Source organism: Rhinolophus ferrumequinum, chromosome 12 (assembly GCF_004115265.2).
Source record: "Rhinolophus ferrumequinum isolate MPI-CBG mRhiFer1 chromosome 12, mRhiFer1_v1.p, whole genome shotgun sequence".
In the NCBI taxonomy this organism is placed as follows: Eukaryota; Metazoa; Chordata; class Mammalia; order Chiroptera; family Rhinolophidae; genus Rhinolophus; species Rhinolophus ferrumequinum.
The window spans coordinates 47275244-47289047 of record NC_046295.1 but is presented as its reverse complement, the minus strand read 5'-3'; the positions used below and the strand labels follow the sequence as shown (position 1 = coordinate 47289047).

The window sequence follows — 13804 nt, the reverse complement described above, 5'->3', positions numbered from 1 at the left end:
TCCCGGAAATGCCTGCGGCCTGGGCCCGGCGCGCAGCCCGTGCGCAGTCCCGCTGTCTCCACTGTTCCTCAACGGTGCGGGCACGTAGCGAGTGGACCCAGATCCGACTGCGGTCTCTGTTCTCATTGCCTCTCTGGGAGGGCGGGACCTGATTAGGGCAGCGATCCCTGGGTGGGTAGGGAGGGAGAGTGGCAGAGGGAACCTGACCTTGCCCCGCCGAGAGAGGGAAGAGAGTTTGGCCAGCCCGCCGGCAAAAGCGTTGTTCCCCAGTCCCAAAGAGGAGGGGTGGAATGGACGGGTTTCTAACTCCCAGGGAGTCCGCAAAATTCATTGCGGAAAACAGTCGGGATGTATTCATTGACGGCGGAGGTGTGCGGAGGGTGGCTGAGCTGCTGCTCCCCAAGGTCTCGGGTCCGGAGCTGAGCCTGGCTAGCTGGAAAACCCTTCACGAGCTGAACCCCAAGGCGGCCGACGAGGCCGCTGTCAACTGGGTGTTCGTGACAGACACGCTCAATTTCTCTTTCTGGTCGGAGCATGACGAGCACAAATGTTTGGTAAGGTACAGGGGGAGAACGTACAGTGGATTCTGGTCCCTGTGCGCCGCAATCAACAGAGCCCTTGACGAAGGTTGGTGCCCCTTCTCCCCTTCGAGGCTTCAGTTTTCTGGGAGGGTCCCAAGGAGCGGGTTGGAATATGGCATAATGTGTTAATAAGGCGAACTTGAAGTTCTTCTTCGCCAGTCCCTTGGCTTAAAAGTATGAGAAGAGGCTGGCATTACATCTTTATTCAGGGGGACATGAATACTTAGCGCAGCTACGTATAAAAGCCAGTTATCTAAAGAACACCACTTTGATGACATCTGAAGAACAAAGGGACAGATATTATAACACATTTTACGCTGTCAAAATACATCTGATGTAATATTTCAGTAGTTAGAAATGGATGAGTAAGTACAGACAAGCAAATAGAAATGAGGGATCTGCTTCTGATTTTTAAATTTTTCATCCACTTTTAGTGCGCTCCTGTAACACTCAAGCGTCATATTAACTATGTTGTAAAAACAAGGATGTAATGAATATAAAATTATGACATTGTTCCCCTGCATCTTCTTGTCTCTCTAAGGCATACCAATCACTAGTGCTTCGTACTACGCCACAGTGACCCTGGATCAGGTTCAGCATATACTCCGTTCTGACACCGACGTTCCCATGCCTTTGATAGAAGAGAGGCATCGGATTCTCAATGAAACCGGGAAAATTCTCCTTGAGAAGTTTGAAGGCTCTTTTCTTAATTGTGTTCGAAAAAGTGAAAAAAGTGCACAGAAGCTAATGCATCTGGTAGTAGAAAGCTTTCCCTCTTACAGAGATGTGACTCAGTTTGAGGTGAGTTGCTTCTGTTGGGGTTTAGAATTCTTAATTATCTTTTCCTAGTTAACTCTGACTTCTGGAACTCCTTCTGAGAATAAAATCTTAAATTTTAAAGTTTGTTCTTTCTGGACAAGGAGTAGTAATAAAATTAAGTAACAAAATCAGTGTACTTCCTTTATTCTCTTGTCCTTTTTTCTTTTCGTTGTCCTTTTAAAATGTTTCAAAACTGAAAAAACGCTGGACCTTCAACATGATGTTGCCACTTAGAGATAAGGAGGTCCTTTTAATACTTCCAAAAATTTACTTATTGGATAAAAATCAGAATGTACACTAAATTCTCTAGTAAAAAGTATTTTTTGCAGAGTTCTAATGTACGAAGCTAGGACAATTTTTTGCGGAGTTCTAATTACACGAAGCTCATGTTTAAGTGCACGGTAGAAAGTTCGACAACTTAACTGTCCGACCTTTGTACTATGTGCTTTCCTTTTTGTTTACAGAGTACTATAACCGTATTATTTGCTTATGGTACAAAAATTTTAAAGAGACGTATTTTTAAAATGGTGAACATTTTGTATAGCCTCCCAGTATACGTCTGGATTTTGTTTTTGTAAAATTCTTTTAGAATCTGTTATCATTGTATTTTAACAGAGCCTAGAATTGAAAGCAACTTTAGTGGAATCACATAATATAAATGTATTGAATATGTTAATGAATACTTTTGTCAAATTGAAATTTTAAAGCTACCTTTTTGTAATCACAATTCAACAACAAAAATTACCAATAATACTGTTTACATCACTCTCTCATTTGATCCACAGAGCTGCTCTGTGGGGCCTAAGGACAAAGAGCATTATTGTCCCTTTTGCAGACCAGGAACCAGTCGAAAAAGAAAGTGTAACTAGTTTATCTTAGATTATTTAGTCAGGAAATTGCTAGCTTTTCAATTATGTTATAAAATGAGAGATGAATTAATTATGTATGTTAAGATTCTGTTAATTGCAAGTGACAGACCAAAACTTGAAAAAACTTAATCAAAAAGAATTTTTGGATGGATATTGGGGATAGGAACATCCAGGATCAAAGACTCAATGTCATCAGAATTTAGTCTCTCTTTTTTGCTTCTGTTGACTCCATTTTTCTGTTACTGTAGACCAGCTTTCTCCATGAAATAGAAAAGGCTCATGAATTTTGCATCTTATTGCTTCAGCACCAGAGCAAGAAAGGAGACACTCTTTCTCAGTTCCAATTCTAAAACTTCTGAGCAAGGGCTGATTGAACTGTGAAGGATTATGACCATTAATTAGGTGTGGCTTACAGGGGACTGTGGATGGGACAAAGGCAGTTCCTAGAAAAGAAGCCCTCGGTCAGCTCACTGTTCTGACCCTTTTTTTGAAAATGCAGAATTTACTTTGAGATTTATCTTTGTCTTCAAAGTATATCATTTCATCCTTGTTTTTCAAGAAATTATTTCTTGGTCCATCATTCAGGCAATCTAAATATATTAAACAGTGTATAAAAGAAATCAAATTGCCATTTATATGGTGAAGAATTCCTGCATTCCAGAACTGACATGTTTGTAGTAGAAGACAGGCTGAGATTAAATTTAACATGACTTCAAGATGGAATGAATTCCGGGCACCATGTAGTTTGTTTACTTTCAAATTGTCCTGAGTTTTTGTTTTTGTGGAAGAAAGGAGTGAATTTTTTTGTAGATTTTTTTGTAGATTATAATATTGATTTAGTAAGCATTTGCTGAGTTTCTATTTTATTTATAGCACAGGGCTTTCGATTTGCTTTGCTGAAAAGTTCAGTTTTTAAAAACTGTATTAGGGTATAGATTAATTTTAAAGCTGATACATTTTAAAATTAAAACTCGTTTCCCATTAGTACTCATTTCTAAAATACATTCTTGTAGAAAAATGTCCAAAGTATAACAAAAATCACACTTAAGAATTTTAACACATTCTTAAAGGAGTATTATATTTTTTCATTTGTTTTTGTCCATAAGATTATCACTAGCATTATCGAAAAGCACTAGATTTCTGTAATGCCTATGATTCCTAACGTAACACTGAGCCTGTAGCAGGTGCTCACTTAATACTTTGAATAGTCAATTTATAGTTATCTTTGCATATTCATTTAAAAGAGGAAAAATTAAAGCACTTTGTGCAATTAATACCAAATCTGGAGGAATGCTAATGATCAATTTTGGACTGGTTTGAAATTCAGAAAGTGTTAAAATCAAGTATATCTTTTTATCTATATTTTAAAATTTTCTAATTGCAAAAGTAAAACATAATAATTACAGAATTTGGAACGTACAGAAAAGCAGTCTCTATTCTACCAAGAGGTAACCGCTGATCACAATTTGGTCATTTTCTGTGTATGTGTGAATGTGTATACATATGGGCAGGGGAGAATTAGGATCATGCTGTAGAAACTGTTTTAAAATAAAACATCTGGGGGTGGCTGGTTAGCTCAGTTGGTTAGAGAATGGTGCTAATAACACCAAGGTTGCTGGTTTGATCCCCGCATGGGCCACTGTGAGCTCCACTCTTCTTAAAAAAAACAAAAAACAAAAACATATTATGAACATCTTTGTATGTTAATAAAATTCTTCCACAGTATATTTATTTTTTCATAGTACCAATTTTAGTGGCATCATAGTATTTCACTTTATGGATGTATAATCCCATAATTATTTGCCCAAACTATTTTACCACAATAATTACATTTATACAGTTTATTTTTTAAATTGGATTTTATGTCTTGTTGTTTTCAGTTTTATGCTATAATAAGCAATACAGCACAACAGTTTAACACCCATAATTATTTCCTTAGAATGAATTCCTAGTAGTAGAAATGCTGAGTCAGAGCATGGCCAGGATTTTCTGACATAAAAATGCTAAATGCTCTCTAGAAAGATAATTAATTACAAAGATGATCATCAGCTGCATATGAGAGTGCCCTTCTCCGTACTCCGTCAGCACGTGGTAATGGTGTTGTTTGCTATATATTTTTAATAGTTAACAAGTTGCACAAAAATAGTCATAATTATTTGTAATGTATAGTTATTTACTGAGATTATCATTCATTTTTAGATTAATGAATTTAGAAAGTTTTAATTCAGACAGATTTAGGTTAGTGAATTTCCAGCCTACCTGTGCCCCAGAATCAGTTAGGAAGCTTTAAAATGCAGATTATTTCCAAAGTGCCACCTTCAAGGATTCTGATCAATAAGAGAAAGAAGAGCTATTTTTTAAGCTCTTCAAGTGACTGATTCAGAGGATGCAGTAACTATATAAAAATCCTAATTAATAAATCACTTAGGCTATGAAAAATATGAGCTTTTTTGATATTTTAATTGATAATATTTTATGTCACTCTTAAGCATTTGTAATTCTTTTTTTTTTCTTTTACAGGAAAATATTGGTAATTTTATTTAATAAAAATTTATGCTTCACAAAAAACACCATAACAAATTAAAAGATACAAATAACTAGCAATGATTTTTGTAAGACACGTGGTTAAACCAAAGGTTAATTCCTTAAAATATAGAGACTCTATGATTAAATAAGAATCAAATCACATAGAAAAATGAACAAAAGACATGGACAAGAACTGCAGAAAACAAGGAAGTAAAAATCTGAGAATAGTCTCAAAATCAGCCTTATTGTAAGAAACATACATGAAAACAATTAAGCTCTAAGCATTTGTAATTCTTGACCTTTCTAATTTCTTCATGATAATTTTGTTGAAGAAAATCAATTCATGGTCACAGTTTTTCATTGACAATTATTTTATAAAGGTACTATTTTGAAAATAGTTCATTCACAAAACGATATTATGCAACATGTAAGGAATTGTTATTTTGGGATTTGCTGGTATTTTCAGTGATGCCAGTCAATATTTTAGATGCAGAATTTGATTACTAAAATCATTTGATTACTAAAGCCATATCATCTTTTAAGAAAAAGTTTTATAGATGATTTGAATTCATTTTTGAATTTTTCACTTGAATCTTATATATATATTTTTTCATTTTAAGGGTATTATAATGTTTATATTAGTTGCCTACCATGAGAACAGTGGTCATGATGTGACAGTTTGTTTTGTTAGATGCTACTAGCACTGATTTTGTTACATAAGTCTGGTTCCTAGATTTTTCCAGTTTGCTCTATCAATCTTGTTAAAAATAGGAGATAATAGCCTCTATCATAATAAACATTATGATATAATAATTGTTTTTGATACACAGTTTTATTTTGTAAATTAAATTTTATGTCTTTCTGTTTTGTAAACTAGACTTGAATTAGAAACCTAGTTACCACATATAAGTCCAGTTTATATAGAGGAACAATTGCCAGGTTTTCATATTTTCATAGGTTTGGGAATATAGGTTATTTCCAAGTGATGTAGGGATATTTCTTAATGGTGATTTGTTCCCCCAGCACTCAATTTAATATGTGGACTTTACACCATGTCAAAAAATGAGCATATGTGTTTGTCCTGAAAAACAAGATACTGAATTTCCTAATGTTGGTCTTAGAAAACTTAGTTTACTTAATAAAAGTAGGTCTGGATTGAATGCAATAACATTGCTTTATAGTTAAGCAATATTAGGTTATTTCTTATTAGGATACAGTATCACTGGAGTTTTTTTTACCGAATAAGGGAATCTATATTGTCATCTCAAGAAATTTTTGTATGGAACCTTTTCTTGAAGAATTTGATTTCATTTTTTATTGAATTATTTATGTTATTTAGTTATTAAAACATTCTCCAAGGTGGTCAGGATATCTCTTGGGTGCCAGTAATATTATTTCCTTTCACCAGAGAAGCAGTTATAAAAGATGGTTTGGGGTTATGACCATTGGGATTAGGACTAGGAGTAGGTTGTAATTATCTGTGCATGTTTTTCCATAGTTTATGCTGGTCTGCACTTGTAGTTTTACAGAGAATTTTTGAGTTAAATTATAATCCACTATCTTATAAAGCTTGGTTAAATTTGTTTCTCCCATGGATAAGTATAATTTGTAGTTATATGGACTTACATATTGGCTTTGACCATTTCCAGAAATGGTAGACTTGACAAATTCTGGCTGTTGATAAATTATGTCTTTATCTCTGAAATAATCATATCTGAAAGGAAACATAAAAAAATGAATGCTCTTATGTATTTTATGTTGCAATTAGAAAAACATTTAAATTAAAGAAACTTTCTAAAGAAATACTATCTTGCCATTAAAAATAATAAATAGGTGGATTATAGTGATACAGACATACGTACATGAAGTAATGCCATTGAAAAAGAACACTAAATAGTACCATGATTACATAAATTGTGTTTTATGTGCTTTGAAAAATATAGGAACTAAATTTGGATCGATAGAGATAATTTAATAGTTATTAGACCCCCTTTTTTTCTATAAATTTCTTTAAATTCTTGCCAACAGACTAATTCTTGACAACAGAGTAAGATTATTCTACCCTTGAAAAATGTTTTCAATGTCATTTTTTTTTTAAAGCATTTCATAAAGCTTTCAGATACCCAGGTAACCTTTATATTCTCTTATTCATCAGGGGAAAAAAATTTCTTTTTATAAACGGGCCCAAATCCTCGTGGCAGATACATGGAGTGTGTTAGAAGGAAAAGGAGATGGTTGCTTTAATGACATCTCCACTATCACCATGTTTGCTGACTATAGATTACCTCAGGTTCTTGCTCACCTGGGAGCCCTGAAATACTCTGATGAATTACTGGAGAAGCTTCTCAAAGGTTTGTCAGCTTAATTAAGACATTCTTTGTTATACTATGAATTGTTGTTGAGTCTGTATCTAGCTTCTTTCACAAAAGGTCTCCTTTCCTTAACAAAAAAACACTTTTTTCTTTCATTTTTTTTGTTAAAAGCATTTGTAAAGAAAAATGCAAGGGCAATTAAAATATAGAGAAAATAGCTTTTTGTTGTTTTCACTGTGGAATATGGATGTTGTAGGAAATTGTGCTATTTGGACATTATAATTTCAGAGCATCATCATAAAATGAAATCTTAAATTTATGTTACATGAAGATATGCAATACTAAGACAGTGCATCAGGTGTAGTATTTGAAAACTTAATTAAGCTTCACAGCACACTACACTGAAAGAAAAGGTGGACTGAGAAGTAATATATACTGGATTTTGAGTCAGGAGGCTCCAAGATCTGCCACTGGGTTATCTAACATAAGTCACTCATTTTTCTAGGCTTATTTATTTACCATTATTGGATTTGATTATTGATTCTCAAGAATGGGAGCCTTATAATATATGAGTACAGATAATTGTGCTGATGTGAAAATAAGCTTTTTGTTTTTTAAATATTTCTTTGTATAAGAAAAATAATTATATTGTATAATATTAATGTTAATTTCTCTTTTTTGGGGTACAGTATTTTCAGCTACTGTTTTCTTTATTTGTAAAAGAAAGTAGATTTTTATGATTGAATAATTTTCTTTTGTAAAATAGACTTCAATCACCCAAAATAACAATAACATAATATAAAGGTACCATTGTTCCTGTGGTTGCTTCTACCAGGCTTTTATGCTGCCTTGGGCAATCCATTTTGTCCGTTTCCTCATTTGCAAAACAACAAGCAGTTTTATGTCATAATGCTCATGTCCTGGGTCATTAATTGTTGGATACCTTTAAAAGGGACAACTGTTAGCAGTCAGGGTTTCTTTCACGTACAGCCACGTTCAGCTGATCTTTTTTTTTGGCCAGAATATATACACTGCTCATTCCTCTCTCTAAACATTCTCTTGCCTGGTTTCCCTCACCCCATTTTTTTTTTTCAGTTCAAATTCTACACATCGATAAAGGCTCAGCTTAAATTCTACCTCTTCCACATAGTTTTTCCCGACTCTTCATGATTTGTCTGTCTCCTCCTGAATTTTCATAGCACCCAGTTGTCTCTGCTACTGTGAGCAAAACCCTGGTGAGAAAGGTTCATCCACCACTGTTGTACGGAGTTGTCTGAGTTTTCTTCTGCCATCCATTTCAACTCCAGATACACTTTTCCAGATGTCCAGCTGCAGCTGTTACTGCCTCCATTATGTCCAGTTTCTAAAAGGAGATTCTGCTATCCTTAGCTAGTTTGACATAGGTTGAATAAACTTTTTTTGCCCCTTAGTTATTTAAGAAAGTTGGATTTTTTTTTCCAAAAAATACTTTTACTAGCAAACTGGAGGATAAACAAGCTATAAATGCAAAGGAGTATACACTGATTTTTAAAAATCTATCTTAAGTGAAATCTAGAAGCAGGTGGCTTAACTAGATGAGGTAGAACCTTCCTTAACTGGTCTCCAACGATGTTTCTTCCAAACTTGAAGATGTGCTACACTTCTTTTCCTTTTCTTTTCTCTTTTCTGGATATCTTCAGGACAGCCTTTAGAAGGCCTAGCCAGATTTCTGTCCATTTTATCTTTAACCCATCTCTTCACCAAAGACATGTTTTTTAAAGCCAGTTGTAAAGACTGACAATGCAGTTTGGCTAGATTTAGATTCATCACCGTGATTCTAGGGTTGACGTTTAGGCCTAATATATTGGCCACGTTACTTTCCCTGACTCTATATTTATCAGTCCTCAAATGGTTTTATTCTTTTACTTTTTCAATGGCCATGTCCTATCCTATACTGGGAGTTGCTGTACTAGTTACTTCATTAGTTTATAGGGCTGACATAAATTACGACAAACTGGATGGCTTAAAACAACAGAAATTGATTCTCTCACAGCTATGGAGGCTAGAAATCTAAAATCCAGGTGTTGGCAGGGCCATGCCCCTGTGAAGGCTCTTGGAAAGTATCCTTCCTTACCTCTTTCTAGCTTCTGGTGGCTCCCAGCAATCCTTTGCATTCTTTGGCTTGTAGCTACATCACTCCAGGCATGGCCTTCTTCCCTGTGAGTCTCCTCTCTCCCTTTGTATCCTCTCTTTTTCTTAGGAGGCCACCAGTCATGGCATTTAAGGTCCACAGTACTCCAATATGACCTCATCTTAATTTGATTACATCTGCAAAACCCTATTTACAAATAAGGTCACATTCACAGATACCAGGAGTTAGGGCTTGAATGTATCTTTTTGGGGGACACAGTTCAACACTAGTTATTTATTGCTGTGTAACAAATTATACTAAAATTTAGTGACTTAAAACAACAAACACATTATCTCATACTTTCTGTGGGTCAGGAATCTGTGTGCTGCTTAACTGGATGCCTCTGGCTCAAGGTGAGAGTCAAGCTGTCAGCTGGGGCAGTGGTTTCTTCACCTAATGGCTCTACTTGGGTGGTGGTGTCTGCCTCCAAGATCACTGTTGTGGTTGATTTGGCAATTCTGCCAAGTTGATAGTCAAGTTTGGAGGAACTGATTAATAAGAGGAAGGGATAGATTTGTATGCTAGTATGGGGGCAAAGTAAGGAAATGGAAGGGCACAGCTAGTGTCTGTTCTTCCACCTGCCCCAGTGACCAGTGCCCAAGCCCTGGGGAGAGATGGCTGGAGGGGTCATAAGTAACACTACTAAAGATTTCAGGACAGAGTGGAACCCACTGAGTTTGGGGCTTTTTCTCTATGTCTCAATGGATCACAAGTCCTATCAGGTACTGTGAAGCTCTGCAACAGTACAGATTGGTAGCCAGAAGCCAAATATAGCATGCAGATGAGTTTTGTTTGGCTTGAACAGTGTTTTAAGCAATTTTTAATTAGTTATCAACACTCGAGAATTAGATTTCATGTGAAAATCAAATTTTCTGACTCTTGTAAAAGGAGAGAAATATGGGAATGTTGGGCCTGCCTTTAGGTGGCACACACTCTAGCTCACCACATTTTGCATCTGGCTACTGCATTCCTTACTCTATCTGCCTGGTCTCACTGCCAAAACACAGCTAGTGCCCATCTTGGAGGTTCAGATAGATGTACCCTGAAGTTGGGCACTAAATAGACTGTGGGTTCTGTGGGAGCTCTCAGCTCCATATTCAGCCAGAGCTGACTAAAGGATCATGATTCCAAAGACCGATTCCTTGTTCAGGTTAACAACTTTGATTTCCTAGGTTCTCCTTGATGCTCCTGGCGTGTCCCTAAGTCAATGTTCATTTCTCAAGTGGGGAAGGGAGGTGCTGTTTATTTGGCCCCCCAGGAGTCGTCCAAATTTTGCAATAATATTGTTTTCCTGGCATTAAACCCAATTTTAAATCCTTTCTTTTCAATAATTGGCCAGGCTTTCATATTTTTAAATGTATGGTTACCCCATATTCATTTAGCAAGTATTTACTGGGAAACTAGTATGTGCAAGGTGCTGTACCACGTCCTAGAAATTTTGAGACAAACAGGCCAGACATAGTCCCTGTTTTTGTGGAATTCAATTTGCAATTTTGAATTAATGCCTGAGTTTAGAAATGGTTTAAATTACAAAAAAATAAAGTCTGAGGTTTACAGTTTAAAAATGAGTATTATTTAAATACTGTGTTTTGTTTTACAGTAAAGTTCTGAGTTGATTTTATGTCATTGACTATTAGTGCTTCTTGCTTTGTTTTTTTCCCCCTTACAGGAAAAATGCTGTCATATGGGAATAGGCAAGAGGTGGAAATCAGAGGGTGCTCACTTTGGTGTATTGAGCTGATTCGAGATTGTCTTCTGGAGCTTATTGAAAAAAAGGGTGAAAAAAATAGTGGAGAGATCAATTCCATTCTTCTGGATTATTATTTATGGGATTATGCCCGTGATCACAGGGAAGATATGAAAGAAATTCCATTTCATCGAACACGTTGCATATATTATTGACCCAAAGTGTAAACTGATCCAAAGAAAACTTCCTTTTTATACCACACAATCATTTGTACAATTTCACTTTGATATTATGAGAAGGTTAATATCACTGATTACCCAGTCTCACTTAGAACATTGTTCCTGACATATTACTCTGTATTCTCAGCTTTATCCTTTTTTACTCACTTGGTTTTGACTGTATTTTCCTTTTTTGTTGACACATGACAGGAACAATGAAGGAATTTTAATGCTTTCTTTAAATTTCAGATTTCTTATAATTAATCATGCCTTATGTGATTATCTTAAGTGATAATATTTTATCTATTCCATTGGTATCTTTTCTCAAGGTATAGTAGTTTTCTATGTATCTTAATCGTTTGCTGGGGGGAGGGTAGGGTCTTTGTTCTATAAATGCTGCTCTTATAAAAAATCTTGACAGCTTATTTTACACTTTTTATTGGTAATGACAGTGGGTTTTTGTACATGATTTTCAATTTAGTATATCTGTCTGTATGGTATTTTCAGAGTAACTACATTGGAATTGAATAAATATTTTAAAAACTTCTTAAACCTGGAATGGATTATTTCACTAAAATAGAATTTACCACATGTAATTTTAAAGGTTGACAATGAATTTGATTATTTATGTTGCTGAACTCTCATTACCTACCCTGCACTTATTTCCCACCTTCACCCCCACCTTCCTTCTAACATAATCTTGATTTTTGTTAGTTATCTACCTTGTCAGCTCACCGTGACTGTGTGAATCAGAAAAAGGTGTCCTTTCCCCAAGCACTTTACTGCCACCTGCTGGAAACTTGTCATAATAACCTTACAAAGACAATGACTGAATGTGAATAGGTCCCCCTGGAGTTATGCACTGCACCACCAATCTTATTAGGCACGTGCTGACCTCTGCAAACCTATGGCGTCCTGAGACCTGTTTCTAATGCTTCCTGGGAATTGTCAAACCTAAATCGTTACTATTAGTCATTAGGATTTGTCAGCAGGCCAGTCTGACTTAACCAATTTACTATTAAGTGCAACTTTTTTTTGAGTTCTAAAAATGCAACATAATTCACGTCTGTGGATTTTTAAAATTCAAAATAGTTCAGTTTAATAACTAGGCAGTGTTTTCCCCCTTGAGTCCTAAGTTTCATGAGAGAAGGAATGCTTTTTGAAGATGTTTCGAACAAAAATGGGAGGCATTGAGGCTTTTAAAAATAAATTGGAAAAGGTAAACATAGAATTCCCATATGGCCCAGCTATACCCAAAAGAACTGAAAACACATTCAATAAATACTTATACATGAATGTTCATAACAGCATTAGTCATATTAGCCACAGCGTGGAAACAACCCACATGTGAATCAACTGATGAATGTATAAATAAAATATGGAAATGTCCATACAATCAACAGAATATCATTCAGCCATAAAATAGTGTAGAAAGTAGTGATATATGCTACAAGATGGTTGAACCTGGAAAACATTTTTTAGCAAAAGCAGCAGGTTAAATGGCCAAAAATTATATGATTCCATGCACACGAAAATGCCAAGAACAAGTACATCCATAGAGACAGAAAGCAGATTATTGGTTGCCAGGGGCTGAGGGAGAGGGAATGGGAGTGACTGCTAACTAGTACGAGGATTTCCTTTTGGGGTGATGAAAATGTTTTGAATCAGAGGTGATGGTTGCACAATATTATGAATATCTAAAATACCACTGAATTGTACACCTTAAAAAGGTTCATTTTACATTATGTGAACTTTACTTCAATAAACGTAAACTGAATTGGTAGCTAAAATCCTGAAACGCAGTGTGAATCTTTCTCGCATTTCATCTACAAACCCGTACAGAGTTGCTTTGGCTCAGCACTCCGAGAGGAGTCTTTGGGTGTTGGCTTTTCAGCGACGCTGGGAGGCGGGCTCCCAGTGCGGGCGGGGTGGGGCGGGGCTCGATGCGGCGAGGCGGGGCCGGGGGCGGGGGCCCGGGCGCGGCGGGACAGCGGGCTAGCCCGGAGGGGGCGCGCTAGCGTCGGGCTTCGCTGGTTGCCGGGAGAACCCGTGACAACAAAAGGCGCAGACGGCGGCGGCTGCGGCAGCGCGGCGGGGTTTAGCCGAGTTCTGGGCTGCGCTAGCCGCCGGAGATCCGGGCTTTCTCTAGCGGGTCAGTACTCGGCTGGCGGGCCCGGCCAGGCTGGTGGGGCCAGGTGCAGTGCGGCGCCCTCCGCCCTATCGACCGCTGCACCCTGGACCCGCCGTTGGGAGGTAGGGGCCCGGGCGGGAAAGGTGGGGCGGTTGGGGCGCGGGCGAGGTCAACAAGGGCGCCCGAGGGGTGCTGGGACCCCCGCGGAGCGGCCGGTGGAAGTTGGGTCAGTCTTGAGGGGGAATAGGGACGCGTGGGAACGCGGGACCGAGCCCCACTGAGTCAGATCCTATGTATTTCTCGTGTTCGTACTTCCAACTGCAGGATCTGGAGTGGAATGGGAAGGCCCACCCTCTTTGGGGGTTTCGTTTTGTGGTAGGCCGCCTTTTTTCCATTGCGGATGTTGAAACTTTGGTGCCTTCTAAGCGATGTAGAAGTCCAGTAGCCCCCTCCCGCAGTGGCCGTTGATAATTGATGAAGAGTGCCCAAAT

The 13804-nt window shown here is 37.3% G+C and overlaps 2 protein-coding genes across 7 annotated transcripts in view; both read left to right on the top strand.

The window, feature by feature from the left end:
- QNG1 (Q-nucleotide N-glycosylase 1) lies at positions 1-11734 on the top strand. 2 transcript variants are annotated; one of them, XM_033124023.1, is made up of 4 exons: positions 1-74; positions 1123-1382; positions 6951-7146; positions 10947-11734. In XM_033124023.1, the coding sequence occupies exons 2-4, from the start codon at positions 1209-1211 to the stop codon at positions 11177-11179; spliced, it is 603 nt and encodes a 200-aa protein (XP_032979914.1). In that variant the 5' UTR covers positions 1-74; positions 1123-1208; the 3' UTR covers positions 11180-11734. The 2 variants fall into 2 exon arrangements, with proteins under 2 accessions (XP_032979914.1, XP_032979913.1); XM_033124022.1 differs by lacking the exon at positions 1-74 and adding an exon at positions 170-627.
- Positions 11735-13216: 1482 nt separating this feature from the next.
- The window catches only part of KIF27 (kinesin family member 27), a 74284-nt gene continuing 73696 nt past the window's right edge, over positions 13217-13804 (top strand). For 2 of the 5 annotated variants that reach the window (XM_033124085.1, XM_033124083.1), the window contains exon 1: positions 13217-13334. The gene's annotated coding sequence lies outside the window, so the exon portion shown is untranslated. Of the gene's footprint in view, positions 13436-13804 lie in introns of all 5 variants that reach the window. The other 3 variants (XM_033124087.1, XM_033124084.1, XM_033124086.1) reach the window with 2 other exon arrangements.

Excerpts from the sequence above, each read along its gene's own strand:
- QNG1 (XM_033124022.1), top strand. The coding sequence starts at position 291 with ATGGACGGGTTTCTAACTCCCAGGGAGTCCGCAAAATTCATTGCGGAA. Across the intron at positions 1,383-6,950 it reads GAGATGTGACTCAGTTTGAG|GGGAAAAAAATTTCTTTTTA; the intron begins GTGAGTTGCTTC and ends CTTATTCATCAG. Across the intron at positions 7,147-10,946 it reads ACTGGAGAAGCTTCTCAAAG|GAAAAATGCTGTCATATGGG; the intron begins GTTTGTCAGCTT and ends TCCCCCTTACAG.